Below are 25,133 nucleotides of genomic sequence, written 5' to 3' on the forward strand. Positions count from 1 at the left end.
CATTTACAGCGATCGTCGAACGTGTTCCAGTGGCCCATCGTGCATCTGAGGTACGGTCGGCCTGCATTCGTTTTGCCGTTGCGATCGCCTTGGGTCACGTGGCGGAAGCAGATGGCGTTGCAGGAAGGAGACTTCTGGCAAAGGATGTCTGTGGCTACGCCCTCTCCCGGTGTAAGGGCTCCAGGCGTGTGCAGATGCATCGGTGCCCCGTTCGTATATGGTGGTGTGATAGGCTCGATGACACGTCCATGATGAGGAGTCATTGGAGGTTGTTCGCCAATGACGCGTCCATGAGAAGGTGTTGTTCGAGGCTGTTCGCCGGCCACTTCCTGAGATAGAGTCCTTGAAGAGTCGAGACGTTGGCGAAAGGTTGTCCTCGAATAGTTGTCATTGACACGTCCAGAAGGGGGCGTATCGAGACCATTTCCGACGACATGTCCTGTCTGACGTACCGGTGTGGGAGTCGTTGGCATGAAACGCTGAGAGGAAGCTGCCATGTTCTCTTGATTAGAGCTGGTCAGAGACGTGCTTGAGGCGTCCAGTTCGGATGGGCCTGGTGGTGAGGAAGGGAGACTGGCGACTTCAACGGTATGGCTAGACTCGTGCTTGATTCGAGTGAGGCACGCACACACTTTGATCTTTAAGATATGAAAACGCTTGGAAGTCGTCATTGATCAAATCTTTGTCTAATGAGTGAGAATCCTGTCACTAAGAGGAGGGGATCCGGCCGGTTTTATAGATTTCTATTGCAGCGCCGAAGCAGTGACCACAATAGATATGGCGTCCCATTCTTGTCGACCCTAGGGCCGCGAGCCTCACCAAGACGGCCTCTCCAATGACAATGCCTCGACACTGCCCTTTTGACGCGGCCAACTGTTCGACACTGCCCTTTTGACGCGGCCAACTGTTCGACACTGCCCTTCTGACGAGGCCAACTGTTTCGACGTGGAACAAAATGCGATATTGAGAGGCAGCCACGGACGCCAGACCAGAGAAATCGTAGACATGACGAACATGGCAGTGCTGGATGACGGATGAGCGACCAGTATGCCGCTCGGGTCGCCCTGTAGCTGACCGCTTTCCACGGAGCTCGCGCGACGACTCGCTTTGTCGACGCTAGGGACGCTCGAAATGGACTGGCAACTCGTGTCCGACGGAGCTGCGCCGCCTTCCTGGAACTTGATCAATGGCGATCATGGAGTTGAGGTTGGTGGTGGTCAGGACGACGCCCAGATACTGTGTCAGCCTTAACAGCCTGAGACAGACTGTGATTGACTTTGGTTCTTTGCTGCGCGCCAAAGGAGCAGAAGCAGGAGCAGCAGGGTATTGACCTATGGAACGGCCACCTCGCATGTCGAGTCAAGCGCCCGTGGGACTGTTGCAGCCTGACTCACACTCGCAGCTTGTGTGGCGTCCGCCTCAGGGGGTGGAAAGAGAGCTTGAGTTATCCGCTGACAGCCTCACCAGGGACGGATCGACGACGGGGACGACGATCACGCGACTACAGCGAGACATGCCCGTGCCGGCATCACTGGATACCGATGTACTGTAGTCAATAAAGGGTGTGAATTTGAGAGATTCTATAATTCTGCGAGCTGATGGTTTGTGAGGACTGAGGATAATGTTTGACAGTGAACTGGAAGTACGGAGTACGGAGTACGATCATGAGGACTGGCTATGAGTGACCGAGGTGGCGTCAGCCACAAGCCATGGCGCGCGCAACTAGCTACCTGTATGCAGAGAATCGCAGGATGCGCCCAAGGTGTTACTTACACTGCTGTACGGCACCTTGCGAGACACAGTGGCTCAAGCAGAAGCTCTATCCCCGCCTGCGTGTCCAAGCTATATGTACTGTGTAACTACTCCGTACGCGGGAGGTAGACCTAGTTAGGTGAATCTCTTGCAAGGCTGCGTTCGAGGTGCGGCGCAAATCTCGCCAAAGATCCAGGCACAGCCGGATCTGCCGATGAGCACAAGGAGACATCGATTGCGAGGAGCGAAGCACTTGTTAATTACTCACCTTGAAGAAAGTTGGGTCAGGCTTCATTACAGCACCATATCCCAAGTGGGTTCGGCTGTGACAACCCCGAAGCAAAACATACGGACTCTCCCCGTAACAATAGTCGAGAAATCGAAGGTCGAAACGCCAAACGGTTAGCCATATGCGAGCCAATTTTTGAAGTCCAAGCAAGCGCAGTCTATCATTTTCGGTTGCATGTGTTGCTGCTCTTGATCCTTTGCTGGGAACGTCTGCCTGGCCAATTTGTCTACTCTGTTGTACACTAGTCCCATCAAACGTGTGCACCTGGAAGTGCACTGCCATTCAACACTTTCTCAGGATCCGCCGACGTGCCTGTACCCTTCACTGGCAACATAGCCTTCAGAGGCGGAAGGAGAGCTCGAGCGGTCTCCCTCGCTTGCTGGGCAAGTAGCGCGTCCATAAGCACCAAAGCGGACATCGCCTCGACAATCGGCACAGCCCTCGGAACAACACAGGGGTCATGCCGCCCTTTGGCTTCCAAAGTGCCTTCTTCGCCATCGAAAGTCGCTGTTTGTTGCGCTTGTCCGATGGTTGCGGGTGGCTTAAAGGCCACTCGGAAGTAGATGTCCTGACCGTTCGAAATACCGCCCTGGATCCCTCCAGAATTATTCGTCTTCGTCGTTAATTTCCGCTTCGAGTTGGGAGTCTGTTCGCCGGGGGCGACCTCGGGAGCGGCAATAAACGGGTCGTTGTGTACTGAGCCTGGCACCTCGCAGCCGCCGAATCCTGATCCGATCTCGAACCCTTTCGTAGCAGGTATGCTCAACATGGCATGTGCCAATTCTGCCTCCAACTTGTCGAAGCACGGTTCTCCCAGGCCAATCGGACAATTCCGAATCACGCAGGTTACGGTGCCGCCAATGCTATCTGACGCATCGCGGAATTTCTCTATCACCTTCGTCATTCGCTCTGTCGCAGACTTTTCCGGACACCGCACAGGCACAAAAGAGTCGACTTCTTGTCGTGTGATTCGGGAGATGAGTGAGAGAAAGGCTGGATTGGTCGAGGGCGATGGATGAGTTGCCGTCGGTGGGAAGAGGTGCTCCGATCCAACAGACGAAACGAACGCCACGATCTCAACACCGTGAGAGAGAGACAAATATTTCTCTGCAATTGCACCAGCCGCGACTCGTCCTGTGTCTCAGGTCAGGAAATGCAGCCATGATGTGGCAAGGGTTGATGGCTTACCAATTGTCTCTCGCGCACTACTCCTGCCGCCGCCCGAGCTTGCCTTGACACCATACTTTTCCAGGTAGGTGAAATCTGCATGGCTCGGCCGAGGATACATATCCATAGTCCCACTCCCGTAATCCTTCGGTCTCTGATCCTCATTCTTCACCATCAACATAATCGGCGTGCCCAGTGTGACCCCAAACTCTGTCCCAGAGTGGATCTCCACGCGGTCCTTTTCATTCCGAGGTGTTGTAAGTGCTGACTGTCCTGGCCGCCGCCGAGTCATCTGTGGTTGTATATCATTTTCGCTAAGTTGGAGCCCAGGAGGACACCCATCGACAATACAGCCCACGGAACGGCAATGCGACTCGCCATAGGTAGTCACCCGGAAGTAGTTGCCCCAAGTCGACATGCTGGAAGACGGCCTTGGCAGTAGGCAAGGCGAGATTAGATACGCAGGATTTGGTCCTCTCGTCGACTGTGAAGCACGCGTTGCAAGATAGTGGTGACTCCGATCCCAACGGTGGTCTGATGGGAGATTACCTCCTAGGGAGTAAGCCAAAAATCAGTGCACTGTCAAATATTGCGTGAAGATGGCCGATGGAGAGACGACAACCCCAGATATTTCTTCTGGTCTAAACCGTATGGACGGCAAAGATCTGATCCGCCCAGAATCACAAAGGTTGTCCTTGCTCCGTGTATCGGAGTAATTCAAACGAAAAATCAACGGCGTGTGGACCAATCAGGAAGCTGGACCGAGCCGCAGCCTTGCAGGAAAGCAGGTCAGCCTTGTATGTGTACTATGTACTGTGTCACAGCAGTACTCGGACAAGTGGACTACTACCATGCTAGCTAGGTGTTTTGTCCTGGAGGTCGCTATCATACTTGACATTTTCATTTTCATTGCTTCATAACAAGTGAACAAGCTCTATACTTCCCAAAGTCGAGCGACTGAACTATTCCGTCCTGCTGGGGCGCGGTGTGTGTCTTAACCACGATTTTGGCGACTGCTTCAACGCATCAATAATCGTCACCACGGCTGATTACCTCCTTGACTGTAGGCCTCAACAAGATCGTGTGCTCAAACTGAGCCGTATAACTGCCCTTGATGTCCACGAGCGGCGGGTATGCCTCCACAATTCCCGAGCTTACCAAGTTGTTCAACCCGAGCAAATACTTTTCTTGGCCCAATCTATCCAAGTATCTTCGAGCAAAAGGAAGAGTCCCGAAATTCTTCTTGATGACATTTAACAGATTCCGCGCAGACTGCACACGAAGAGGCACATTCGGTGCATCCGGGCGCAAAGCGTAGTGCGACACCTCCAGATCATCGGTGACGTATCCGCGACCCGTAGACCCGAACGTCTCGATGGCAAAGATTTCTCCCTCTTCCATCTTGGTCTGGTCATTTGACTTGACGATGGGGACCGATTTGCCACCGTGGATGCTGTGTTGGATGATATCGTGGCCGTTCAGATTCTTGATGGATTTGACTGGATATGTCTTCCCATCAAGCTCGACTTCATACGATTCCATAGCTTCTTGGATCGCGGCGCCGATATCACCAACGCGCACGTCGATGCCCGCTTCACGGATGCCGGTGTTCGTCGCGTCTTTGACCGCGGCCAGCAGATTGTCGTACTTTGAGTCGAAGGCCACGGTGAATGCCGAGTCGACAATACGCCCATTGATATGAACTCCAAAGTCCACCTTCATGACATCCTGCTCGGCCAAAATCCACTTGTTGCCTGCGTTCGGGGTGTAGTGGGCGGCGATGTGGTTGATGCTCAACCCAGTGGGAAAGCCCACGCCGCCTTTGATGTTATCCCCTTCTTCCAGGCCCCAGTGGCCGGTCAAGGCACGGGTGCCGTCCTCGATGCCCTCGGCAATCTCTGTCAGCGTCATCCCCGGCTTGATGTTGGCCTGCGCCCACTTGCGCACCTGACGGTGCACCTCAGCGCCCTGGCGGTATTCCTGGAGGAAGTCGTTCCGGGTACGGTCCAGGTGCCGCTTCTCTTCGCTGGTGGTACGATATGCATTGTGATCCTTGTAGTCCACTTCTTCACCGACCGGATATGTCCCGCCGGGGAAAAGATCCTTCAGTGGCACACGGGGCGGATCAGATTGGACTTTTGCCGTCTTCTTCTTCTTTGGCTTCTTCTTCTTCTTTTTCTTCGCGGCTCCGCTGGCAGCCCCGTCCGCTGCGCCGCCATTCACGGGGGCGTCGTCGTCCTTGTCATCGTCCGAGTCGCCCTGATCCGACAGGTGACCGTTCACACCGTTCGTGCCATTGATGTGTGTGTTTTGCTTGGTGGCAGTGCCGTTCAAGGCCAGCTTCGAGAGCTCATCTGCCGTCTTCGCCGCCATGTTGGCGGACCTGTGGAGTGTATTGCTCTTGATTGTGAGGAACGAAGAAGTGGTTGTGCAAGGCTGTACTTTCTATTACGAAAACTACTCGTACGAGTATCCACGCTCCCGCCGGCACCGCAGCGGCAAAACTGCGGAGCAATAAGTCAGAAGTCAGTGACTTCGAGGTCGAGTAGAAAGACGTCACGTCCCCCCGAAATCAACCAAGTCGTTCTTATCCGCGCCTCTTTAGAGCTTCACTTCTTGTCCCCGTTTTCAAACAACGCGGAAATCACCAAGTATGAGGCATGATCCTTCGCCCAGCCTCCATCTCCCTCTCCATCGCCCATCCTCTCCGTCGCTCCTCGCACGCGACCCTCCCACTCGCCACCGGCTCCGCCTGCACCACCACCCCCTCCTCAACATGCGTCGCTCGAGCACGGGGTCAGCGTCCCTTCTCTCACACCCGCCGCCTCGAACAGGCCGGTAACGCACCTCAGAACCACTATGAAGTGCTGAAACTCCCCATGCACGCCACGAAATCAGAGCTAAAGCGCCAGTTCTACATCCTCTCCAAGGAAACCCATCCGGATGTGAATCGCCAAGACCCCCAAGCTGCCGACCGCTTCGCGCAGATCAGCGAGAGCTACTCCGTCCTCGCGGACCCGGAGAAGCGGAAGCGCTATGACCGAGACGTCATGCGCGCACAGCAGCAGCACGACCGGCACGGCCGACACCACAGCGGCGGCGGCAGCAGGTCAGGGACATACGCGGGCCACCGGCCTCCCTCGGGCCTGAGCAAGAGACGGAGCGTGTTCAAGGGTCCCCCGCCCTCGTTCTACGCACATGGCGGCGGCGGCGCCTCCACGCGGACACAGCAGGACGCTCAAGCCCGCGCCCACCAGGCAGCAGGCCAAGAATACACTGGTGGCACATTCGATGCGGGCGCCTTCTCCGACGACCCAAATGCGACGTTCGACTCGCGCCCGACGTTCAAGACCCAGACGCACGAGGACTACCGGCGCATGAACCGGCGGCAGGCCGAACTGGCAGCCGCGCAGGTCGCCGTCGAGGAAGATAACTTCTGGGCCAGGTTCACTATTGTGAGCGGCATCATTGCTTTGAGTGTCGGGGTCGGCACGCTCATCTTGAAAATGGCGAGCACTCCTCGTGGGGGCGGGTTGACTCGCGCAGATGGTAGTAGAAGGGATTCGGCGAAGAACGAGTGGACGAAAGGCTAGCATTACCTCCGCTGTTGACGTTGAGGCGGACCACCGCAGTAGAGATTCGGCGAAGAACAAGTCGATCAAAGGCTAGCAAGACCTGCCTGCCCCTGTTGATGTTGAGGCGCAATCACGCGAACCACGTCGACTGCGCATGCGATGCGGAACTCGAGCGGTCTAGGACTGGGACCTGGGAGCAGAGACCCGAGACCCAAGACCAGATGTATAGAAGGGTTTTAGAGACAGACAGATGTGAATGAGACACGGCGAATCCGTCCGTCGTCGAGATGAAATCGGCGTTGCACACTTGTCCACCTCGTAAAGGGTACCTACTAGACTGAATAAACTCGACAAGACCTTTCTCGCTTCGGTCGTCGAGGGACACGCATGCCCAGCAAGAGGACTCGCACCTGAGGTTCTGGGACTGGGGGGCGGTTAAAGTGGAAGACCAAGCAAAACGAGTTGGAAATACCGTCACGCTCAATGCTTAGCTTGCTCTACCTTGGAATCTTCCTTCTGTACATGCAAACGGCACGGAGTCGTGCTCTCCCCCTTCTGCCTCCTACATCCTACACGAATGGATTGTTGAATGTGATGCAAATTGACAAGTGAGCTCCAGTCCTCCCTTGTGCGCGCAGACGTCGCACCACTTCGTTCCCCGAGGTATCATCACAACTAGAGACTTATCCCTCGAACGTGAAGCTTGCGCCAACTTTGTGGGCCGCCTGGTTGAGGTTCTGCGTGTCGAGAGATGCGCCCAGACCGAGAGTTACGCCGGTGCCGAGCCTGACATTGTATGCCAGGGCGGCGATACCGCGGTCGTTGATCTTGGCCTATATGCACACAGACCTGCATCAGTACTTGTACTGCATGGAGGGCGCGACAACCGGGGTGTCATTTGCGGCTTACCTTGGCGAAAGAGCTGGGATCAAGCTTGTACTTGGTTGCGACCTCCAAGCCGACATTGCTTCCAGCCGTGCTGTCCCAGGTTGCCTTTGCACCAGCCTCGACTAGGGTGTTGACCCTATGGTAATAGCTCGCGGAGAAGACGGTCAAGTTGTTCGTCGCCGTGATGGCGGCTGCATACGACCCCTGGGAGTATCCTGCGGCAAGCGCGTACTTTGTGATCGCGGCCTTGCCGACGTCATATCCTCCCTCGGCACCGATCAAGAATCCCTCGTGGCCGAGCGTGACGTCGAAAGTGGCGGTAGGTCCCTTGAACAGGTCGGTGAACAGGCGGGTGTGGATGTTTGGTTGCTTGTAGAACAGGTTCAGCTTGCCGCCATAAGTGGACTTGGCGGGCAGATAGTTTGTCAGAACTTCGGCTTTGAGGCCCTTGGTGATGTTGTCTTCGAGTTCGAGTTTGGTGTCGAGGCTGTTGGAGGTGGTCCAGGTTTGGGTGAGGGCGAGACCTGTTACCACTTGTCAGCACCTCGGAGTGGATCCGGATGATTGAGCACAGGGCGTCCTACCAGTTGCCTTGTCGGTGTATTTCCCTTCGATCTTTCCCTGGCCGTTAACATGTGATATTCTTAGTTGGTCTCTGGTTATCGTGGTGCTCACCGAGCCTGAGATGGGACCATCGTGCGCGGATTTGCCCTTGACGTTGAAGCTGCAATAACACGCTCCGGATCAGACATCGTACCAGTCTCCAGGTGATGGGAGTGCTCTTACACAACGCCGTTCGGTGCCTTGGACTTGACCTCGAGGTTGGCGGCGGTAGTGTGGTAGAAATCCTTGTTGAGGAGCTGTGAAGCAGATTGCAATGTCAGCAGCAGAATCCGGTCGGAGTCGGGCATCTCACATCGTTCGCGGGCTTCGCGATGTCGCTGAAAGGGACAGGAATGCCAGGCATGATGGGCGATCTGGAGAGTGACGTCCAAGAGGCAATGCAGATAGAGAGTGCCGAGAAGGAGGAGCGATTGAGAGAGCGAAACAGCAACAGAGTCTCAACTGAACTTCGGAGCTGCAAAGAAAACGATTCGGAGATGTTTGGCAGTAACTCGTACTAGCACAATAGCTGCACTGGCCAATCACAGGGGCGCCTGGAGGGAGGTGCCTCTGTCCTTCTTCGGGCAAGTTGCCCTTCGTCCTGCGCCTGCGTCCTGCGGGCTGTTCAGGGGTTCGTAGGTATTTACTCTTTCCCATTGCACTATGTACCATGAATTACTGCCGAAGACGATAACAGGTCGGAGATGTAGCTTTTGGAGAGCCCAGTCAATGCTTTTCACAGCTAGAGCAGATGTGGAACAGCATGCAATCCTCCCGCTGTGTATCCCGGCTTCAACAGTCTTCGTCTGCCAAAGACTGCTCATAATGTATCCTCCGCACCGACCCAGCCAACTCCACCAATGCCGCCAACGACGAATTTCCGCACAGTACGCTAGCTATGCTCATGATCCGGCTTCGTCTTCCGCATATCTTGCGACGTGGGTTTCGATCGCTCGCCCGCTGGGGTCCGACTGCTTGGACCAGGTTGGCGTCCACCTCATAACGGTCGAGGCACAGTAGGGCGGGAAATGTTCATCAAACATCAGCCTATACCAATATGCCTCCTTGCTGGTCGGTACGTCCTCGCTCCATTCAGGCTTGGGGTTTGCCATCATCTCATCCGTCACATTGATCTCGGCGTTATCCTTCAATGCATCGATCCAGCCGTAACCCACCCCATCACTAAACTGCTCCTTCTGACGCCACAAGATATGATCCGGCAGGTAAGGCTTGGTTTCAGGTTCGTCCGAGGTGTCGAACGCCTTCCGGAGGATGTACTTCTCAATGCGGTCTTTGGTGATCATCTTCTCCGCGGGGTCGATATTCATGGCGACTTCGAGGAATTGCTTGTCCAGGAAAGGGACACGAGCTTCGACACCCCATGCTGATGTGGACTTGTTCGCGCGCAGACAGTCGGCCAGATGGAGGTTTTTGACTCTTCTGATGGTCTCCCTATGGAACTCCTCCTTGTTTGGAGCGGCGTGGAAGTACAGATAACCTCCAAAGATTTCGTCGCTACCTTCGCCACTCAGGACCATTTTGACACCCAGTGCCTTGATTTTCCTGGACAGCAGGTACATAGGCGTGGATGCACGAATGGTCGTGACATCGTAGGTTTCAAGGTGATAGATGACGTCTGAGAGTGCGTCCAGTCCTTCTTGGATGGTAAAGGTGAAGTCGTGGTGCTTGGTTCCCAGGAATTTGGCCACTTCAAGGGCTGCTTTCGTGTCGGGCGCATCTGGCAGACCAATGGAGAATGAGTGCAACTGAGGGAGGAAGGTGACTGTTGACAATTCATCATCATCGTCGATTCCCACAAGTTTGGTGCCGGTCTCTGGCGTACGGTATCCGTTGGTTTCGCCGTTAACCTCGCCGTTGACATGGCCATTGACGCCATTGGTTTGGCTCCGACGCTTGAGAATCGATTGCTGACGCAGAGACTCCCGTTGCGCGATCGACGCCGTCAAGCTCGAGTCGAGACCACCGGACAGCAGCACACCGTATGGTACTTCAGCCATCAGCCGCTTGAGAACCGACTTTTCCAGCGTCTTTCTGATCAGCTTGTAGTCCACCGGCGTGGAGGGAACTCTGGTAGGATCCCACCAAGTCGGCTCAAAATATCTGGTGATCTTGTCTGTTTTGGAGTCATAGATGTGGCCGGGTGGGAATGAGATGATATTGTCGCACACCGGGGCAAGAGCTTTCAGCTCGGAAGCAAAAAAGACGGCGCCCGGTGTTTGACTCGATCGACCGAGGTAGAACGAGGTGATGCCAATGGGGTCCCGTGCAGCGATTGTTCGATCTTGTTTCTTGTCGTAGAGGACGAAGGAAAACATGCCATCCAGATGCTTGGGAGCGTCTGAGTCATATTCCTGGTATAGAGGGATTATAACCTCACAATCGCTGTTGGTCTTGAAGCTGTAGGGGACTTTCAACTGCTTGCGTAGGATTCTGTGGTTGTAGATCTCGCCGTTGACGGCCAAGGCAATCGTCCCTTCGTCGTTGACCAGGGGTTGCGCCCCGCTGTCCACTCCCACAATGCTGAGGCGCTCATGGCAGAGGATGGTGTTATTCCCAGACCAGTTGCCAGACCAGTCAGGGCCTCGATGTCGCAGGCATTTGACGCACTGAAGAGCGGTGGTCTTGAAGGTTGCAATCGACGGATGACTGGGAGCAAAGTGAGTTAGCAGGTCATCCTGTTTTCGACCGCGCCGATCTCGGACAGGGCTCGGCAACCAGGGACGAAGTGCACCACTCACCCGTGGCAGGCGAAGATTCCACACATGACTGCCCACGATTTCCCACGCTGCTGCCCACGACGTGCTGCTTGCTCAGTCTTGCAACAGGAGGAAGGGGTGAGAAAAGGTATGCAAGAGGTGAAAGGAGTGTGGCGGCGTGGGCGTGGGAGGGAATAAAAAGCAGTTCCACGCTCGGGTCCAAAATTTCGAGGCAAAAAGATGAGCGTGGGATGACTCAATAATGAGCGCTGAAAATGTCGGGCTGCTCACTGGAGTGAACGCCGCTGATTTTTTTTTTAGTGACGAGACTTCACCTCAGCGTCTGACTATGTCAGAGTTCCTCGGAATTGCAGGTGCCCCGGTTGAACCTCGTCGGAGCGTGCTCTCAGTCGGGGGATTTGGTTGAGACGCACTTTTGGTTCAGCCTTCACCTTGACTCTCCGCCGTGCCTCGCTTTGACTTCGGGAAAAGATAAGAGACAAAGTGATGAGGCTAGCCATGACGAGCAGCGGATCGGAAGGGCCATTAAGTAAGGTTCAACCCCTCTTTACTTCGCCGTTCATTTCACTTCACTCGCCTGTGAGCGGTGCTGTAATTTGAATTTGAGCAACGGACAGCCAGAGTTGGAGTTTTCGTGCCTGGCCACCCGCGCATCCCGAGGGAGAGGAGGCCCGATTTTCGGCACGCGACCTCTCCTTATTACGAGTATCACATAAGAAGCCGAAGATTAGTGGTGGGAAGAAACGCCTGTTGGTTCTTTGCCTTGCGCTGGACCTGACCGAATGCCTATCATGAGATGCATATATCCGTCCCCGCACTTTCTAATTCAGCCCCTTGTGCGTGGTGGCTGCCCCTAGCGTGGGGGTTACGATCGGACTCCTTCGAAACCCCCCCTCCAGAGGCAAGATCGACCTGTGGTCTTTACCCATGCAGGAATGCCCAACCAAGCGCGGGTCTTCAGAAGCAAAGCCTTTGGAGAAAAAGGCTCATCTTCCGGCTGACGAAAAGTAACACGTGGAGTGTAGACCGTGGCTCCTGTGCTTCTGACTCCTGCGAACTCCATCTGCAAACTGCACTCTTCCTGGCCTCTAGCCCAAATCTTCCACAATATCCCCGCCTGTAAACTGCGACTGTAATTCACGTCCGTTGCCAGACGCCGCGCTTGAAAATCTACATGCTCATCATTGGTCGCAATATCGCTTGTCGACTGCGTGCCAGTTCATCATTCTCCCACTAATGCTCGTCGCAAACCCTCTTCGGTATGGCCCTACAATCTCAAGGTGCGGGGTTCTCTTTGACGACGCTCTTGATCTTTTTCTCATATGCGGCCCGGTCCTTCTTGAACAGGTTGTATGCATCAGCCTGAGCGGGCGACTCCGGGTTGGGGTCGTTTAGGAGGTCTTGGATGCCCAGAAGGATCTGCTTGATGGTGATTGCCGGTTTCCAGCCCTCCTCCTCGTTCAGGATCGAGAGACAAACGGTGCCGGATGGGTAGACGTTAGGGTGGAATAGCGGAGGGGTGAATCGGCCTAGAACGGGTCAGCTCTCCATCCTCAGAGGCGCATGTGACAAGCCGTACATTTTGGAGGTTTGGTAGGGTATTCATCTGGAAAGGTGAGGTTCAACTTGAATAACCCGCCTTCCCAGATTGTCTTCTCTCTTCCTGGTATTCCGACTTCCCAGTTCTTGAGGTCTATCACCCCGTTTGCACCCCTCACGGGTTTGGCGAAAAAGCCAAAAGGATGATCTTTCCGCCATTGCTTCCTGCAAGCGAGTGTCAGTGAATGAGAGTATGCTCACACTATGCGCTTCGTACCTTTCCTCTTGTAGGCGATTGAGACAGAGCGACATGATGGGTGGCTGTAGGATGACTAGACGGGCAAAGGTAGAGAGGTAAGGAAGTCCGTTCTCGCGTGAGGGCAGGTAAGTTTATATCGACAAGGGAGATCTTGGGTGAAAGCCCTGTCAAAGAGTAAAAGTGACAAAAGAACGAGTTGCGACTGAGGCAACTCAAACGTAAGGCTGAGAGGCTGTGGCGAAGATCGCTCGGAAAATCCTCGGAACCTCAATCCCGCATGTCCTAATGGGGAAGGTCAGACGGCTTCCTGCCTCGTCGCGATACCTCAGGCATGGCACGCGTGCACCTAACGGAAAGATATCATTATTCGAACTGAGATCTGGCAAAAGCTAACAGGGTATCATCGGTGTAATGATCGTAGGACATCAACCTTCTCCAAGCGAGAAACGAGCTTGCCCCGTCTTAGACTTCTGCAGCCCAACCAAGGTCTCCATTTCTGCCACCCATTTCCTGGCAAAAGCTTCCTCGGTGAATCGCTTCGTGCTGGCTCGACCTCTCAATCTCATGGCAAGCCTCTCTTGTGCGCTCATTGCCGCCACACGAGCATATGCGGCAGCGTATTCGTCGGCAGTCTCGGCCAGAAAGCCAATGGGAAGACCCTGAAAAGGCACCACAATATCCAGCTTTGGCCCGCCGCTGTTATGTACCACGGGAACCAGTCCCGCCGCCAATCCCTCGACATTGCCGATTCCAAAATGCTCAGCGTACATCCCATTTGTGCCGATACTGGACGTCCTGAGATGGTCGAGGATCACGGAGAAGGCGGCGTCACAGATGAATGTCGTGGCGTCCTGGATCTTGAGCTCTCGTGCCTCGAGGCGAAGGTTGTAGACGTGCTTCTCGTCCGGCGTATTGCTTCTAACGGATCCAATCAACACCAATTTAGGCTTGTCCTTTGCCGCATGGTAAAACTTGGCGAATGCTCGAAGGATAAGAGAATGGTTCTTCTCTGGTCGAAACTGAGCGATATAAAGGACAGTATTTTCTCGCTGCTTTTCACCTTCTGGACTCAACTGGATCTTCTTTTCAAGTTCCTCCACAGGACAAGGTGGGTAGACGATGGCGGCGAAAGATGAGGATGCCTTTTTCGGTTTCCACAATTGTCGTATATGACCTTGCGTCCAGGTAGAGTTGCACATAACGACATCGATTTGTCGCCCTACAAAGCCATACAGCTTCGCAAAAGCGTGCCAGTAGTACCTCTTCCCTGTACCCTTCAGACCCTTCCCAGCACCGGAGTGAATGCCCCTCTCACCAGTCATATCATCCAGGCTCTCCAGCATGTCGGTTGAGATTGTTGGATAGTGGACGTACGCGGCTGTCGGTACTTTTGGAAACAGGTATTTGCAGAAGGCCACGGCGAAAGCATAGCCCATGGTGTCGATGAAGATGTCCGGGACCAGAAGCTGAAAAGCGTCATAGCCTAGAACCAAAGATCCCAACGACTGTCCCAATAACGTAAGGAACGGGTAGTTGCTGGCGAGAACAAAATTGCGCCTTGACAGGTATAGAAAGACCAACGAATGCTCTTGGAGGACGATGTCAAAACGCTTTCTAACGGCCTCGACCACTGCTCCGCGCTCAATGTCGTGGTCACCAGTATAGACGGCGCATATGGCATTAGGCCACCGTCGCTGAGTTGCAGCTATGGCGGCCCAGAGCACTCTTTCACCTCCTCCGCCAGCGTTGCTGCCGAAAGTCAGATGTCCTGGTCGCCGTGCACCAGAAATGGACTCACCAGAAGGGATGGAAGAAACCGACAACCCCATTCCAGTCATCTAGAAGTGGTTGGCCGTTCTCAGCCGTGCCAGACTTCTCGATCTTTTCCCACCCATCTTCCGCTTCCTGGGACCGTTGATGTTCTGCAACAGCCGCCCTCTCAGCCTCGACACGTCTAACGATTGCTTCCTTCCTCTCTTTAGTATTAGTCTGTAGATACCAGCCGAGGCTGCGTAGCCCCAGTTGAATCAGCAAAATAAGTATCAAGGGCAAAAGCGGAACTACCGCCACAAGAGCCACGAAGCGTGAGGTGGCCATTGCCAATTCTGCGGAAGGACCCTAAAGACAACGAGGCTCATACTTTCGATACTGTTGGTCCAAGAAGAAGGAACGCAAGTAGGTAAGCTACTGCCTAGTTACGAGGGCCAAAGATCGAAAGTCAGTTTGAAAGGTTGCCAGGTATGCTCTTGTGCATTCAGCCAACGGTGACGCAGCGTTGGGCCATGCACACAGTCACCCAACAGTCACCACCCATTCACCTTCAAGTCACCAAGGATTCAAAGTTCCCCACAACGCGGCCACCCGGACACGCCTGATGACCACTGCACATGGCTCGCGTCGCTGCATTGGAGACGCGCTCGACACCTTTTCTTGCCAGCAAGCATTGCAGCCGAGACCACTTCTACAGGCCCTTCTCCCAGCACCAAAATATCGCTGATTATGCTCTCTAGTGGCTCATTTCGGTGCCTGCGAACTTCAGGAATCAGATACCAGCCACAATGTTCCCGTCTCGACCCTCGATACAGGTCATCTCTCGCGCGCAGCTTCCACTCCTCGAGGTCTAATCAGTTTCTTCTCGACCTGCTTGAGCCGGCCTCTCAAGCCATTCACTGGGGCTTTCAAGAACTACATACACAGACCGGCCTGCCATGGTATCTAACCATCCCGCTGGGTGCTACCCTGATCCGAACGTGCTGGGTGCCCATCCAGTATTTGACACAAAGAGCACGGAGACCCAGAGAGACCGCGATGCAGCTTACATCTGCCTGGCGAAATGCATATCAAGAAACAGCAAGGATCAAGTTCCCCCGGGGCAAGGAAGCAGATGCGAAGAAAGCAGAAGCCTGGGTGGTCGAACAGTTGAAAGCTAGAAGGACAGCCATACAAAAGCACAACAAGTATCTACCGAGCTGGGTCGAGCCTGTACTGGCCATTTCGTTTATACCCTTGTGGGTCCTGAGCATGAATTGCATCAGACGCATGGCGGGCGATGAGAGAGATATCGTCTCACTCATCTACAATTTCTTCGGGAGGGCCACCGCCGACATCGACGCAGGCCTCGGACAAATCGAGCCGGGCTTCGATACTGAATCTCTGTTCTGGATCCCTAGTCTTGTTTCCGGAGATCCGCTATATATCCTCCCGATTGCTTATGGTACTTTGTCCACCTTTAGTGTGTGGTTGAGGGTGAGGGAAGCCCTCCGACGACCATCACCTGTCTCGGTCGACTCGAAAGAAGAACGGTGGGCACGGTTTTCTAAGACCCTCAGCTACGGTCTGCTTGCAATGCCCGCCTTTTTTACTTTTGCCATAATCCGCACCGATATGGCCACAGCGCTTGTGCTTTACCTCATCACTATCACAGGCACTCAACTGGTGCAGCGGCCTTTGCTTGCCCGCTTGCTTGGGACCAACAGGCGTGTGCCTCCTTTGAGGGCAAGGATGGCGAAGCTAAAGGGTGAGAAGGAAGACTAGCAAGGCTTCCATGGTGGCCATCAATTTTGATGGGTATCCCACGAGCACCTATCCAAGAGCTTGACCCAAGCTCCCAAGCTCTGCCACTTTGAGAATGTATTCATGCTCGAATACCAGAATCTACTCCCGCAATTAGACCCCGGACAAGTCGTCCATTCGAGGATAAACTACATGATATGAAGGTCCACCCCTTGCACCTTCCCGAAGTTGAGAATGTTTGTCCTCGAAGAGTGGTTCGCAATGTCTTTGGGCCATGTAAGTGCAGACAATGGTTAGAACTGAGGCCCCTCCACTGGAAACCCCTACTCTGGAGACAATCACCGCAACGACACTCGCACGTATTCTTAAGAGGGCCTATGCCGAACACATAAACGAATTTTACAGCCCGGTCCCGAGAGACAGAATAATCGTTAAGCTCAGGCCTGAGTCTGAACCACGGAAGCAAGTACAGACCTAACGGAGACAGGTGGAGAGTCAACGACCCAGAATTGTGAACTCCTGCGAAGGCTTTGAACGTTGTCGTACAGATCGTCTACGCAAAAATTCCGAACAATTTGCTAGCATTTCTAAAGTCGCGTCTCATCTCTCGAATAACCACTCATACACTCAGATCGAGGCTTTAACGGAGAATAGGCTCCAGCAATGAGCAGAAGGAGGATATACCTAGTTTCCGGATCCACTGGTCCAGGCAGAGCTGGAAACGATGTCCAGAGGAATCAATCGTGTGATATTATGTTGGGCCTCGTGGTCCATAAAGCATTGAAGGCCCTACAGGCCCCCAGTCACGCAAGGAACCAGAGTCCCATTGCCACTGACCTCGAGACTGACGGGAAAGAAAAAGTCGACATCTACAGCCCGAAAGCAGGGTGTCCACTGGTTTGCTGGCTCACAACTCCAACCGAGGCTTATATTGTACGGTAGCTGGCCGACATGTGTGGTGCCCATGCTGCTGGGGCAGGTTCGCTCCAGCCCCTGCCTTCTGCTGCGCAAGGGTTCTGCGATGTTATCCACTCTCGAGCAACTCTGAATCACAGCATGGCACGGATGGGTATTCTTTTTGTCTCTAAGCTAAAGTCACAGATGTGAATTGAACCCATATGGTAATCTAGTCTCGCGGCACGCTCGTCGGGCAAGCTTCAAACAGATGTAGCAGTACGGAGTAGTAGTCGCGCGTCAACTCCAGAGAAGAGACAGAGAGGGAGCACATGAACACGCCGAGTCAGGTTGTCCCTCACATCCACTGTGATCTCGCTCGTCGTAAGGGATGCACTTTCCACGCCGGTTTGTCGCTTACAGCTTCGCCTTCAAGCCTTCCCCGGTGGCTTTGTCCTTTTTGACCACCGCACTGGCCTCCTCGTTCACGAGAACGCGTCCGTCCGCGTGCTCGGCCTCGCCGAAGAAAATGACCTGCACGGTCAAATCGTCTCGATACCGTCTCGAGTAGGGACTCGGCAGCGTCAAAAGCGCACACACCATGTCCTTGTCCTTCCCTCCCAGCGCGTTCCTGACTAGGTGCGTCGCGCAGTTCTTGTCCTCAACCACAAACCGGGACGACGCAGAGGGTGTATCCCACTGCTGCTGGCGGATTGGTTTCTCCGGCCGAGCGTCCTTGGCACCATTCTTCGCATTGGCATTCACCTGGTTGTGCGAGTTGTCAATGCGGCCTGTTTTGTCCATGTTCCCGCCCTTCTCGACGGGCAGAGCGCTTGAGTTGGCCGACTTGAACCAACTAGTCAACCAGGCAGATGTGCTATTTGCGGAACCGCCCGCATTGTTGGCCGCAAGGCTGTTCTGATGTTCGATCCATTGGCCCACCAAGCCAACGACTTCTTCGTTCGTGAGCATCTCCCATAGCCCGTCCGTGGCCATGACGAGAAAATCGCCCCTGGAGGGTTCGATTGACGTCGAGGTGACGACCGGCTCGGCAGTAACGTAGGGTGGAGTCTTCAGTAGATTATGCGGCGTCCGCCCAAAGAAGTTCTGCTTAATCCGTTCTTGCGTATCTCGTGACCACTTGTAGAATGCGTCTCCGAAGGCGCGGGTGGGTTCTAGGTTTCCCAGCACGCGGCCAGCACGAATGACAAAGTCCTCGCCCGGGTGCTCAGCGCGCATACGGGCTTCTTCGTTGGGGTTGGAGCCGGTCTGGTCTTCGGAGAGGGGCGTTGCGAACCATTTGCCCGTCGAGGGGTTGCGGCGGCCCAGTACGGCGCGGGAGTCCCCCGTGCACGCCACGCGGAGGGTCTTTGATTGAGAGTCATAGAAGGATAACAGAGCGCAGGAGCCGGAGAGAGCGGGAGCGAGAATCTCCGCCGCAAGGCGTTTACTGGGGTTTTTGCTCAGCTTGCTGACACTGTCGAGACAAATCTCGTTGTCTAGTTTCACGAACGCGGACTTGAGGGCTGCGTCGATGGCGGCGGGGGAAGGAAAGGGTGACTTCGCATCTGACAGGGCGGCTTTGTATGTGCGGTTGAGTTCGCGCGCGGCGAAGGAGATGAGGACTTGACGCAATTTGGCCGAGGTCGTCCAGCCGGAGTGGCCGTCAAAGACACCCCAAAACATCCAGTCGGATGATGTGGCGTTATCGGACGTTGCGGCGACAGTGTTGGGGACTTCCACGATCTTTTCGGCGTGGTCATCTTCGATGGGGTCGTTGCTGGGCAGTTGGACCATGTCATAGCGAACCACGCCACGGCCTCGGCCTACCAGAAAGGATTGTTCATTTTTCCGCAGTCTTTCGGTGGCTTGCTCCGGTGTCATCATCTCGAGGACCTTCCGACCGTAATCATCTGTATCCTTTGCCAAAGGACCTTCCCCGACAATACTGCCAGTAAAGAACTGGCCGTTATCTACCACCAATGCTTTCCGATTGGGCTCGTGACCTGCTGGGACCGGGACCGGATTCGCAGTAGGGGAAGCAGTATCGGGTGTCGTACTCGCACTTCTCGTAAGCTGGGCGGAGACCGCCGAAGGTTGAGCTTTAAGGAGATGGTCTGGCCCATCACCTCTGTAAGCATACCATGCCCCAATGGCGCCTAGGGATCCGACGAAGAGGAGGGGTATCCTGGGGACACGCATAGAAGACTGGAACGGCGGTCGGGACGTACTGTATTTGCGAATGAGGGAGGACGTGTGGACATTGGCGGAGGAGGCTAAGACATGGTTCGAGGCCGCGAAGGAGGATGAGGATGACTTGGGGATGATCTTGCGAAGCGCGGAGCGTCGGGCCGAGCGGAGCGCGAACAGAGCGGCTCGACGCATTGAGAGATCGGGAAGAGGAGAGTGAGAGATGGATTCAGGACAACCGCATTGAGAAAGGGATTGAGTGGTCGAACTACGGGTAATGAACGCTGGATTTGTGTCTGTGAATCTTGACGACGCCCTGACGATCATCATCTGGCCACGAGGCTGAGGCAAGATCCCGAAAAGCCAATCGGAGTGTGAGTTGAAAAGCCGATTCTTGGCGAACGTCACTCATCTGCCCGCGGGTCCTCATGGTGGCACGGTGGACAAAAAGTTACAGTATCTGCGGTGCTCATGATATATTTGGCTTTGGTCTGCAAGCGCTGCGACATTGCGCCGTCACATCTCTCTAGACAATCGAAGATCGGACATCATGTCTTCCCGAGCGCTTCGTAAACTGCAGCGCGAGCAGGAGTTGCAAAGACAAGTCGAAGCCGCCAAAAAGGCCTATGAGGAGGCTGAAGAGTCAGAGGAAGAAGACGACGTACCAGAACCCGTCTCTGCGCCGTCTCGCCCAAAGAATGCTTTTGACATGCTGGATGGCGCTGAAGACGAAGAAGAAACGGATGAGGATAATGAGACGTCGGTAGTGCCACCAGAAACCTCCGCAAAATCAGAGACCCAGCCCACATCCGATCCCTCACCACCTCCTCCCGCGAAGTCAAGGAAGAAAAAGAAGAAGCCAAAGAAGAAGGGAAAGACTAAGGCCGAGGTAGTCGAGGAGCAGAAGGATGAATCTGGAGACGAGGTTGATCGAGCACTCAAGGCGTTGGCTGCACAGAGTGGTCGAAAACACGCTGCGCCATCAGATACTCCGAACACACCCAGCTGGGAATCAAGAGCCACAAAACTACTGGCAGTCGACGCTCACAATCTTAATCCGGTCAACGAAATGAAGAGTCTCTTTGGCAGTATCGCCCTGGAAGGTCAGGAATCCCGCTCATCACCCCGCAATCAGCGCCGCCGCGAACAGAATCAACAACCGGGTGGCGTCGATCTAGCCACTGCGCTGACTGGAAGATATTCCACTGCGAGCAGAGGCAAAGAATTGGGAGCTCTGGCGCATAGACGAAATGTATTCGTCCAGGGGAAAGAAGAATGGCCCCTGGCTAATAGTGGTGGGTTGAGCATGGAGTTGGTGAAAGCCGATTCTGAATCAATGGATACCAACGAAAAGCGATACAATATCGTACACAACAATGTCTACCGCGAGACACAAGCACACTTCCGCCTGGCAGTCGAAATGATGGATCCCCAACGAATGATCGGCTTGTTGTCAATGTACCCTTACCACATCGCTACCCTGCTACAAGTCTCCGAAATCGCCAAACACCAGGGCGATCACGCGGTATCCGGGGATCTGGTAGAACGGGCATTATTCTCGTTCGGCAAATCAGTACACAGCACATTTCCGGCCGCTTTGCGAAATGGTACTGCTCGTGTATCGTTCGACAAGCCGGCCAACCGGGAACTGTACCTCGCAATCTGGCGACATATCAAGAACCTCGAAATGAGGGGCACCTGGCGGACTGCCTACGAGTGGGCAAAGATCCTCCTTCAACTCAACCCGTTGACGGATCCTTATGGTGTCACTCTAATGATCGATCAACTCGCCCTCAGAGGCCGTCAGCATGCTCAACTTATTGCGCTGTGCTCAGATGACGCCTACGGCCAGGCTTGGGATTTCCTGCCTAACATCCAAATCTCGTTGGCTCTGGCCTACTTGCGATCTGGCCAACCCCGAGACGCTCGCAAATGCCTGGCCATCGCAATGCACAAGTACCCATACATTCTCTCCGCCCTGGCGTCCGCACTCGACATCTCACCTTTGCCTAAGACTTTGTGGGCAAAACTTCCCACCACTGATGCAGAGAAACTCTACACCGAGCTATACGTTAGCCGCGCAAAAGACCTGTGGAATACCCCTGAAACAATCAGTCTCCTAGGCGAGGTCGCAGAAACCCTACCTCACTATGGTGATGCCATCGCCGCAGCTCCAGAAGCACCCAAGCTGGAGATCTCGCTCGAGGAAGCCCGACATATCATGCTACTCGAGATTCCGGAGTTAATCGCCCTGCTCCCCCGCAAATTCACCTCCATGCCTACCTCTTCCTCCGATGTCCTCCCCCCACCAGACTCACAATCTGACTTCGTCGCTCGGGCACCTGGATCTGGTCCGCGGGGAGTGGACGCAACGATGCAAACCATCTTCAATGCTGCGGGTGCCACAGCTGGTACGGCAGGGAGTCTCCTCACCCGCATCATGAACTGGTTCAACACCCCTGCCACCGCAGCCGACACGCTCGGCGAGTCCGAAGGACAAGCTGCACTCAGAGGACTTCAAGAAGGTCTTGGCGGGGATATTCCTCCTGAGATGATTGAGGAATTTTTGCAGATGCAAATCGAGGACGCGGAGGGCCAAGATTTGGGCGAGGGTATCACTGCTGCTGGACTAGGTCTCGCTGAGGGGCGTGATTACTATCTCCAGATGGACAGCGAGAATTCTACACAAGATGACGACCAGAGCGATAGCATGCCCGAATTGGAGAGTATCCCTGAATCGGATACGGCAGCGGCATCTGCAACCCAGCCATCGCATGCAGCAATGGTTGAAGATGTAGATGATGACGACGAAGCGGGCCGGCAGGCAACACAGCGACGCCCATTACCTGCCAATCGGGGGATCCTTCGACACGTTGATTCCGAGGATGAAGATGACAGTCCGAATCATTTGGCGTCACCAGCCCAGGTTTCCGGACCTTCTTCGCAACGGGCCACAGCCCCTCAAGCACCATCCACCAATAGCCAAGGCCCTGCGGCACCGGCGCAAGACCAGGAGTTGTCAGATCCGCAACGTCTCCAACGCTGGCTCCTCACTACGGGTCTCGCGGACCTGCAGGACAGGCCTTCTGATCCCCAAGCGCTGAGAAGTTACATGGAGCGACTGAAGATGCTGCCCGACCGACAGCAAGATTGGATCGTCAGGATGGTCAGGCAGCGTGCTGGCGAGGATGTTGAGAGGAAAGTAAGAGACGCAATGGCGAGACTCGCATAGCATTTATTTCGGAAGAGAGGTCCACCTGTGCTTGATGGTCGAAGATAGATACCATGTGCCGGATGATAATGCGTTGCTCAACAGAGACATCTTTAAGCGTGCTCTGATTGAAAATGGAACCAGTCCATCGAGTCGAGACAACCGTCGAACGTCTCCCCTTTCACCTTCTGGTTTCATGTCCGGGATTGTTGCAAGAGAAGGTCAACTGCCTATCGATTGCATCGTGCCAAAGCTTTGCTAGATATCTTCATCGATGTGAACCTGATCCCCAGCGACTTCTCGGGAGAGACATCCCCTCAGCTACATCGCCTGCAGTCTATGTAAAGCAGAAATCTCTCTCCATCCATTCTGCTTGGACGGTCTCGACAGGCGCCGTATTGTCGTCTCTTTGTTCCGTCATAAGGTGAATGTCCCAACCAGGAGAAAAATCGTACTGCAGCGGATGGTCGTCGGACTCTTGTGACAATAATCCCAGCCCAACCTCCAGCAACAAGCTGTTGTTCTTCCTCAGGCTCTCCTGCGGCGATTCGTGCGCGAAGTAGCGCACAAACACGATGTTGAACTTGTCCAATGTTGAAGATGGACTGGGGCTCGATCGACTCAGCTCATATCGGAGTTCGTCCACTTCCAGGAAAAGAGCAGACATGTCGGTGCAACGAGCTTGCTCTAGAGACAAGACACTGAGCCTGACTTTCAGGCCTCGATCAGAGATCGTGCCTAGTGCGTCGTCGTAATGGAGCCATACATCTCGTCCAGGACTGATCCAACTAGCAGGAGCCCATCGGAACGGGTATTTCTCTATTTTCGGCCGACGATCGAATACGACCGTCCAGGGAATCTCGCCGAGACCGAGATAGAAGTGAGTCCATCTGTCGGCTCCTTCTTTTTTCATAAGTCCACGGACATCAACGTCGAGCAGCAGACCCATGATGAGAAGCTGATCGTCAGCACGACTGGTCCTTCTCCTGGTGAATGCATTGAAGATATCCACGATTCGCCTGACCTTTGGCCGGGAATCGAATCGTGCTCGCGCCGTGCGATCCAGAGGCCGCGCCTTTTGGAGGACAGCCAGAAGATCGCGGAGGAAGACGTTGGGGAATGGACTCCCCGAGCGGTCGAAGTAGGATTTGTAAAGTCGTTGGATCAGGACGTACAGATCCAGCAGTCCGTCCTGTAGCTCCATGTCGACCCACGGTGGAAGAAATCCCTCTTCGTACGTCCAGAGTCGACCGAACCACCCAGAGGCAAAGACTGCCCAGCCAAGTTCAAGCGTCGATGCTGATACGGAGAGGGAGCGGAGGCTACTGTCCAGAACTATGACTCCAGTAGCATTCTGATATGTCTCTTTCATCATTTCAATCGCCTTTCCACGGTATGGTTCCTGAGATGGAACGAGGAGACCGTCAATCCAGAACCATCTACCAAAGCTCAGACGCAGACCAGCCAAGTGGTCCAACCGCAAGATCTGGCAACGAGGAAGCCCGGCTTCAGTACTGCTGCCCAGGCCATCGGCCCATACGTGAGAGAAGGCGATATAGTCGGCGCTTGGGTCATAAAGATCAACAGCCCCCAACTCGAGGTTGCGACCGTTCTGGCTGAGCTGCACAACGGGGATTTTTCTCACGTTCAATATGGCCCGGACGGATTTAATTGACGGCTTGAGAAAGGCACACTGGCAGTTCGGCGCAGTGTGCAAAGGTTTATATGTCGACAGCTCGACATGGTTTCTTCTGCATTGTTCTGCTGTACAGTGTTCATGTCCTTTCGTGCTCTCTTGAAAATCAGCTGCGGCTACGGAACGTAGAAGGGACGGTGACATTGCGACCTCAGCGCTAGCGACGACAAATCGACACCACCCTTTCGCGACGAGGCTTTCTGAGTATGGCCGCGAGACCTCGAACGGGCCTGCTTCGAAACTCCCAAATGACCTGACTTCCATGCGCAACTCTCTCTCCACGAAGGCAACGATCGCCTCGTGCAGAGCAGAAAGGCAAGGCTCGACACTCAGAAGGGAGGTTCGAAGCTCCGAGAAATCAGATTTGGTGGATTCCCTGAGAATTTCGTGCAGAATGGTGCTTGCCAAGGTGGCACAATCGCGTGCTTCGTGAAGAGTGGCTTCCCGGGCTTCATGCTCGATTGCATCCAGTTCCTTCCTCCACGTCGCAAGCAATAACCCCAGGTGCCGACTGTACATCCACGCCTGGCCGTCAGTATCTGGTCTGGTCAGGTAGGAAACGGATATTGCTCTGCCACAGATGGCTTCGAGGAGGCCAAAGTACAGCCATGACTGGATGTATGCAGCGGTGGCCGCAGCCGCAGCAGACGCGCTGAGGTCCTTTAGCGAGGGGTGAGCGCAATTAATGTCACGGCTGCTGAGCGTATTTTCTGTATCCCAGTCAATTCCATATAGGTCTCTAAACGTCTCAGTCATCGGAAGCGGCTTAAAGTCCGGGCCGTGGAGATAGGATGATTGCACATGGTCGTGTCCAAGCCA

The 25,133-nt window shown here is 54.5% G+C and overlaps 11 protein-coding genes across 11 annotated transcripts; 3 read left to right on the forward strand and 8 right to left on the reverse strand.

Moving 5' to 3' along the window:
* Positions 1-2,291: 2,291 nt before the first annotated feature.
* G647_06087 (chorismate synthase) lies at positions 2,292-3,626 on the reverse strand (the record flags this gene model as incomplete). The annotated part of the gene is made up of 2 exons (XM_008730412.1): positions 2,292-3,175; positions 3,230-3,626. 2 exons carry the CDS (start codon positions 3,624-3,626, stop codon positions 2,292-2,294), a joined length of 1,281 nt encoding a protein of 426 aa, XP_008728634.1.
* Positions 3,627-4,234: 608 nt separating this feature from the next.
* Positions 4,235-5,581, reverse strand: G647_06088 (methionine aminopeptidase, type II; the record flags this gene model as incomplete). Its single annotated transcript, XM_008730413.1, has 1 exon — positions 4,235-5,581. The coding sequence occupies one exon, from the start codon at positions 5,579-5,581 to the stop codon at positions 4,235-4,237; it is 1,347 nt and encodes a 448-aa protein (XP_008728635.1).
* Positions 5,582-5,868: 287 nt separating this feature from the next.
* On the forward strand, positions 5,869-6,801 carry G647_06089 (uncharacterized protein; the record flags this gene model as incomplete). The annotated part of the gene is made up of 1 exon (XM_008730414.1): positions 5,869-6,801. The coding sequence occupies one exon, from the start codon at positions 5,869-5,871 to the stop codon at positions 6,799-6,801; it is 933 nt and encodes a 310-aa protein (XP_008728636.1).
* Positions 6,802-7,466: 665 nt separating this feature from the next.
* G647_06090 (uncharacterized protein) lies at positions 7,467-8,638 on the reverse strand (the record flags this gene model as incomplete). The annotated part of the gene is made up of 5 exons (XM_008730415.1): positions 7,467-7,616; positions 7,693-8,195; positions 8,256-8,395; positions 8,458-8,531; positions 8,588-8,638. 5 exons carry the CDS (start codon positions 8,636-8,638, stop codon positions 7,467-7,469), a joined length of 918 nt encoding a protein of 305 aa, XP_008728637.1.
* A 538-nt stretch (positions 8,639-9,176) lies between these two features.
* On the reverse strand, positions 9,177-11,059 carry G647_06091 (asparagine synthase (glutamine-hydrolyzing); the record flags this gene model as incomplete). Its single annotated transcript, XM_008730416.1, has 2 exons — positions 9,177-10,941; positions 11,034-11,059. 2 exons carry the CDS (start codon positions 11,057-11,059, stop codon positions 9,177-9,179), a joined length of 1,791 nt encoding a protein of 596 aa, XP_008728638.1.
* A 1,228-nt stretch (positions 11,060-12,287) lies between these two features.
* On the reverse strand, positions 12,288-12,863 carry G647_06092 (SUMO-conjugating enzyme ubc9; the record flags this gene model as incomplete). The annotated part of the gene is made up of 3 exons (XM_008730417.1): positions 12,288-12,541; positions 12,592-12,776; positions 12,829-12,863. The coding sequence occupies 3 exons, from the start codon at positions 12,861-12,863 to the stop codon at positions 12,288-12,290; spliced, it is 474 nt and encodes a 157-aa protein (XP_008728639.1).
* Positions 12,864-13,235: 372 nt separating this feature from the next.
* On the reverse strand, positions 13,236-14,907 carry G647_06093 (uncharacterized protein; the record flags this gene model as incomplete). The annotated part of the gene is made up of 2 exons (XM_008730418.1): positions 13,236-14,559; positions 14,609-14,907. 2 exons carry the CDS (start codon positions 14,905-14,907, stop codon positions 13,236-13,238), a joined length of 1,623 nt encoding a protein of 540 aa, XP_008728640.1.
* Positions 14,908-15,368: 461 nt separating this feature from the next.
* Positions 15,369-16,344, forward strand: G647_06094 (uncharacterized protein; the record flags this gene model as incomplete). The annotated part of the gene is made up of 2 exons (XM_008730419.1): positions 15,369-15,428; positions 15,508-16,344. 2 exons carry the CDS (start codon positions 15,369-15,371, stop codon positions 16,342-16,344), a joined length of 897 nt encoding a protein of 298 aa, XP_008728641.1.
* Positions 16,345-17,634: 1,290 nt separating this feature from the next.
* Positions 17,635-19,602, reverse strand: G647_06095 (uncharacterized protein; the record flags this gene model as incomplete). Its single annotated transcript, XM_008730420.1, has 1 exon — positions 17,635-19,602. One exon carries the CDS (start codon positions 19,600-19,602, stop codon positions 17,635-17,637), a length of 1,968 nt encoding a protein of 655 aa, XP_008728642.1.
* Positions 19,603-19,957: 355 nt separating this feature from the next.
* On the forward strand, positions 19,958-22,639 carry G647_06096 (uncharacterized protein; the record flags this gene model as incomplete). Its single annotated transcript, XM_008730421.1, has 1 exon — positions 19,958-22,639. One exon carries the CDS (start codon positions 19,958-19,960, stop codon positions 22,637-22,639), a length of 2,682 nt encoding a protein of 893 aa, XP_008728643.1.
* Positions 22,640-22,955: 316 nt separating this feature from the next.
* Positions 22,956-25,070, reverse strand: G647_06097 (uncharacterized protein; the record flags this gene model as incomplete). Its single annotated transcript, XM_008730422.1, has 1 exon — positions 22,956-25,070. One exon carries the CDS (start codon positions 25,068-25,070, stop codon positions 22,956-22,958), a length of 2,115 nt encoding a protein of 704 aa, XP_008728644.1.
* Positions 25,071-25,133: the final 63 nt, after the last annotated feature.

This window comes from Cladophialophora carrionii (genome assembly GCF_000365165.1).
Source record: "Cladophialophora carrionii CBS 160.54 unplaced genomic scaffold supercont1.5, whole genome shotgun sequence".
Classification (NCBI taxonomy): Eukaryota; Fungi; Ascomycota; class Eurotiomycetes; order Chaetothyriales; family Herpotrichiellaceae; genus Cladophialophora; species Cladophialophora carrionii.